Genomic DNA, 5,446 nt, shown 5'->3' with positions numbered 1-5,446 from the left:
GGGGGGGGGGGGGGGGGGGTTACTTTTTCTGTGGGGAGTTCTCATTTTTTTTAGTGGGGATGCAAATTCTGGTAAAGACAGGGACTTGGATAATGTGATGAATGGGCCTGCAAATTGTGGAGTTCTCATTTATTTGTGTTGTTCATTTTACTGAATATATGCATAAGCTTACATAATATGCACATGTTCATACATTGGTCCTACTTAACTAAGTGCTTTGTCATCCTCACTATCTTGTTAAAAATCTCATTACCACAATTCTTATGTTTAGTTTGACTGGGAAGCTATTGCTTTTTACAGATTTGCAGGTATCTCTGAAAGCAAAGAAAGATGGCCTTGATGTTGTGGGACTAGCTCCTGTTTCTACATCCCTTGGATCTTCAAAGGTTCAGGGAAAGTTGAATTCTCCTAGTGAATTGATTGAGGATGCAGCACCTGTGAAACCACAAGTTGCAGTACAATCTGCAATATCTCGTGGGCGACCTGGTAGTTCTACTTCATCCACTTCAGAATATGGAGGTGCTGCCCCTTCAGCTTCTAGTGGTCCTGGTGTATCACGAAGCTCATCAGTCGGTTCATTGTCTTCAGAGAAGTCAACCCTGAATCCACATGCTAAGGTGCAATGCATTCTATTAGTGTGCATTTCATTGATTAAAGAACCACTTGTTCCGAATCAGGTGTGCACACGTGCACGTGGTCTCCAATTTTTAGGTGTAAAGTGCACACTGCATGGTTCAGTTGGTTCTCCTGTTAATCAGGTGTTGACTGATTCATTTCTAATTGATGTTGCTGTTTGCTCTTGTTAAATTCTTGTCAGGAATTCAAACTTAATCCAAATGCAAAGAGTTTCATTCCATCCCAAACTCCTTTAAGACCTGCTTCTCCAGTGTCTGATGGCCCCTTCTATTTTCCACCTAATGTTGGAACTGTTCCTCCAATGCATGGCATGCCTGTTGGCATTGGGGTAAGTAGATGAATGTGGTTACATGAGTTCCTTGCATAGTTTCCTCTTGTTCCAAGCATGCAGATTGCTAGGTGTTGCGTTATTTGACAAGTTATACATGTGCACTTCATGATTGCAACCTCTCTCAACTGACATTTGGTCTGACTGGATGTATCTTCTTTTTCATTTCATTTTTTGCTTGTTAATTATTTTTCCTATTTATAATGATGATCCTTTTGCTTCTGTTGAATCAATTTCTCCCTCTGTCTATATCTATCAATTTTCTTAACAGAATGAGATGTTTTGTTAGAAATGAATTATACGGCCTGAAGGCCCTGAACCCATATGATAATGCTGTTGGTAGAAGTCCTTCAGTGTCCTTGTTCAGGCGCTTGCTAAACTATGTTTGAGAAATTAGTAGATTATGGCCATTTTGGAGTTGAGACCGTTGTGGCTCCAAGAGGGTTAGAAAATGTTAATGTGGAAAGCTATAAATCTTGTTCCTTATTTGGAATTTTGAGAATAATGGTGTAATTCATTCGATCAATCCAATATGGCATGAAAGAGATGCAATGCTGAATTTGATGTTTATATTCTTCTGCTAGCAAGAGGATGATGCTTGAATAGTTGGATTGTGTTTTCAGTTTTTGTCTTCTGGCTTATAAATTTTGGTTGATTTTATGGTGGTCACAGATTGGAACCTCATTTGCACCCCAACCTGTTATTTTAAATCCTCAGGTTGGACCAATGCAATCAGCACAGCCTTATTTTCATCCTAATGGACCTCAGGTAAGGGTTGCTTTTTGATTCTTTTCTAGTCTATGGGAATTGGTTGGTATGTTTTACCCTGAAAATTAAATGTGAAAACAAATAATAACTAGTTTTATTCTTATTGCAGTATGGACAGCAGATGTTTTTTGGTCATCCTCGGCCAGTTGTTTACATGCCAACATATCCCCCTGTAAGATAACTGGATTGAGACCTCTTCTTTTACGAACTTTCCATAATTTTTTCTTATTAGGGGTTTGGGGCATTCATGAGTGGGGTGGGACAAGGTTTATTAAGAGCGCACACATAACTGATGCATTTGCCGATGATATTCTTACAGGAGATGCCATTCAAGGGAAGAGATTTTTAGAAGCTTGGATCAGACTGTATTCAAGCAGTACTGTAGTTCGAATGCGTAAACTATAGATGCAAGACTACTTCGAACAAGCTCCCGATGGAATAGCCCGGCAGGCGATTAAAGATCTGAGCAACAAGATCTGGGTTGTTATTATGCAATAACTTTGTGACCATGAGGACGGTGCGCTCTGACTTGGCGGGGTTACTTTGGACAGTCTGATGTAACTTTTTCGAATGGGTGTTCTACTACTACTGCTTAGATAAAGTTATCTGGAATCAAAATGTTTGCTAAGAAGTTTTTTTTTTTTTTTAACCTCTTTCCGGAGTGTTACTATGAGTTTTTTAAGGCACTGAAATGCTTTTAAGTTCCTGTGGCGTCTTAAATGTCTCTCGTCTTATCATTCATTATGGATCCTCTTAGGATAGCAGCAGCATCATTCTGAATGGACATGAACCTGAACCCTTGAACTAACGCCTGTACAGAAGAAGAAACAAAATTCCAATGACCTGGCCTGTTTAATTTGTTTTCTATGGTTTGCTTATTATGGACGTGCATTTGTTTTCCAATTTGGTGATACCTACTACTTTCTTTGTTCTTCTTTAGTTGGCTATGCTTGGGGTACATCTATACTTAGCACAATAGTTTACCAAATGCTTCTTATTGAAGAAAATTTGCTTGGAGGAGGTATGCTGCATTTTCTTCTATTATTTGAGTTTTCTTTGTTCCTTCGAATCCAGTTCTAGATTTAACTTCATATTGAATCCATAAAGGTTCAAAGAAACAACCCTTTGTAAGTCCGAAGGAACCCTAAATGAGGCTATCTGGATTCAAACTGGACCCAAAAATGGATTTGTTCTTTCAAAACCTTCTCTAGGTTCGAATTGAACCCAGAAAAATAGAGGACCAAAATTGTTGGTGGTGGTAGTGGTGGATTGGTCATTACATGTTATTTTGTATTCTTTCATATTTTTCATTTACATTTGAAGGTAAGGGGAGGGCATTTTGGAGAATTAACAATTGTTATTTTAACGACAAACATAAACTCAGAGGTATGTTAATTTTAAAAATACAAAGGTGACTGATATAATTTAAACAAATCTCAACGTTGTCACGTGCTTTGACTTGAATTTATTTGTTAATATAATATTTAGAACTTAATTGATATTATAAGTATAGTAACTTAGATTTAAGCCACCCTTTATCATATGAATCAAACCCTTTTATAGTTTAAGAATATGTTTTTAAGTCTTCGAGACTTATGCTCTTTTGTTTAAACACGTCATCTAGAGATATTTTTAGAGATGTTTACGACTTAATTTTTTATCTGAATATTCTGTTCAAATGTATTTTTAAATTGACAGATAGAATATTTAAAAAAATAATAAAAATATATTTAAATCATAAAAAATCTAATAACTCCAACCATACATATTGTGCCACGTATATTAGTATGAACTGAATCTGATGATGCCAAAAAAGAACAAACGAGAGTGGGGTGCCAAATGATTGCTACATTCTAATACTAAACCCAAATTCTTTCCTTTTCTTTTCTTTTTTAATTTGATCCGAATACCAAACCAAATCAGAATTAAGAAGCATTTATCCGTCCATCATTTGTGCAAGCCTTGTGGTTGTGGGTGGGCCCCCAATTATTTAATTGTTTATTAATCGCGTATTCTTTATAAAATTACTTTTGGCAGGGCAATAATAGATTCTTCCACTCTCAAAATCAATTTTCTTTCCATGAGTCATCCCCAAATTGAAGTGCAACTAGCAAATTGTCACCTTGAAGTAGCATCCCATTTCTATATGTAATTTCAAGGAGAAAGTTATTATTAAATATGGAGTTTAGAATTTTGTCTTTAATCACTTTTATGCTTATTTATATAATTATTTGTTGGATACTTTTAATTTTGGATCATATTAGAAGCATGAAAAGATCCATTATTAAATAGTTCCCTTTATTTGAGGGAATTATAAAATTAAAAATTAAAAATAACTAGATGCGGATTTCAACATCTCGGGGTCTAGGTTGGTCCAACGATAATTTTGGCGTCGAATTGCCAAAAATCTAGTTAACAATTGGTTAGAAAAAGAGAAAAAATTGAAAAAAGGAAAAAAGAAGATAAGTTGGGTGATTGGTTTAAGGATGTCTTATGAGGTTTCTCATCCTTTTATATTGGGTTCAATCAATTCGACCCAACAACTCGAATCTTCGCATATTTATTTTTTATTTCTTAAATAATGAATTATAATTGTTAAAAAGTTAAGTTGCGGATATGAAAGAAGTTAAATTTGATATATTATATATTTATATTAGGAATTTTAATTTTTTAAACAATCTTATTTATTTTATATTAAATAATATTGATGCGATAATTTTAATATAATAATATGGGGTGAAGATAAATTTAATATATTAATATATAAATATTCTAATTAAATTTGGGAATAACAATTCAAATTGAGTTGTGACCATTTGAGTATGCTGGCTTTTATTTGATGGTAATTTAATCTTGTGGGGCCCACTCTCTCTCCATTGAATGTGATGGGTCGGCTGATCCGGTCCACTGAATGGCTGAAAGTACCAGTTTACCCTTGCTTTTTGCAAGGATCCCGATATTATCCCTGCATTAATTAATTAATTAATGGTAAAATAATTAAAGAGAAAATCATATTTGAGTTAAAATTTTAAACCAATTTTATTATTATTATTGTGAAAGTTATTGGACGGAAGTGAGATAAAAGCGTAAATTGCAGGTAAAGAAGGAAGAAAAGGGCAAAGTTAGGACATTTAGGTAAATAAAAGCATTTCCATGGGCAATAGTAAGAGACCCACCCACCATTCAACGCTGCCCCTGTCTGCTAAGACTGCTAGAATACGGCAGAAACTCAACCTGGCGGCGTCGCCTGGCGCGTGAAGTTTTGCCTTAGGGAAATTCTATCCCACCCGCCAAATTACTCTTTCAGCAAATTTTTTTCTCATAATTTTAAAATTTCTATTTCCGCGCCTGTGCAATGACTAACCACACACACAATATATATATATACACACACCCACTTGACGGGGAGAAAGAGTATGTGTCAGCCACCCACCCACAGATACATGTATATATATATACACACATGCATGTCCGTGACCATGGCAACTTCCCCACCGTGACCCCCGCACCTCGCGATGCGTTGGCTGCCATGGTCGCAGCCATGCATGTGTGTATATATATAAGTGTATGTGTGTGTGTGAGTGTGTATATATATATATCGTGTATATGTGTGTGGGTCGGTCATGGTAGCCGACCCACTCTCTGTCTCTCTCTCTCTCTGATACGGTTATTGCACAGAGAAAGCGAAAGTAGTGGAGGCTGTGGGGGATAAAA

General features: G+C 36.0%; 1 protein-coding gene across 1 annotated transcript; it reads left to right on the top strand.

The window, feature by feature from the left end:
• Positions 1–248: 248 nt before the first annotated feature.
• On the top strand, positions 249–2,438 carry LOC127793908 (polyadenylate-binding protein-interacting protein 3-like). The gene is made up of 5 exons (XM_052324687.1): positions 249–617; positions 818–964; positions 1,637–1,732; positions 1,842–1,904; positions 2,052–2,438. Exons 1-5 carry the CDS (start codon positions 264–266, stop codon positions 2,079–2,081), a joined length of 690 nt encoding a protein of 229 aa, XP_052180647.1. The 5' UTR covers positions 249–263; the 3' UTR covers positions 2,082–2,438.
• The last annotated feature ends 3,008 nt before the right edge of the window (positions 2,439–5,446 follow it).

Source organism: Diospyros lotus, chromosome 2 (assembly GCF_014633365.1).
Source record: "Diospyros lotus cultivar Yz01 chromosome 2, ASM1463336v1, whole genome shotgun sequence".
NCBI lineage: Eukaryota > Viridiplantae > Streptophyta > Magnoliopsida > Ericales > Ebenaceae > Diospyros > Diospyros lotus.
The sequence above is the reverse complement of the archived record's forward strand: the minus strand, read 5'-3'. Positions and strand labels throughout refer to the sequence as shown.

Bases quoted from the DNA above. Each gene is read 5' to 3' on its own strand.
- LOC127793908 (XM_052324687.1), top strand. From the start codon at position 264: ATGTTTAGTTTGACTGGGAAGCTATTGCTTTTTACAGATTTGCAGGTA. The intron at 618-817 runs GTGCAATGCATT...AATTCTTGTCAG, and splicing joins CCCTGAATCCACATGCTAAG to GAATTCAAACTTAATCCAAA. The intron at 965-1,636 runs GTAAGTAGATGA...TGGTGGTCACAG, and splicing joins GCATGCCTGTTGGCATTGGG to ATTGGAACCTCATTTGCACC.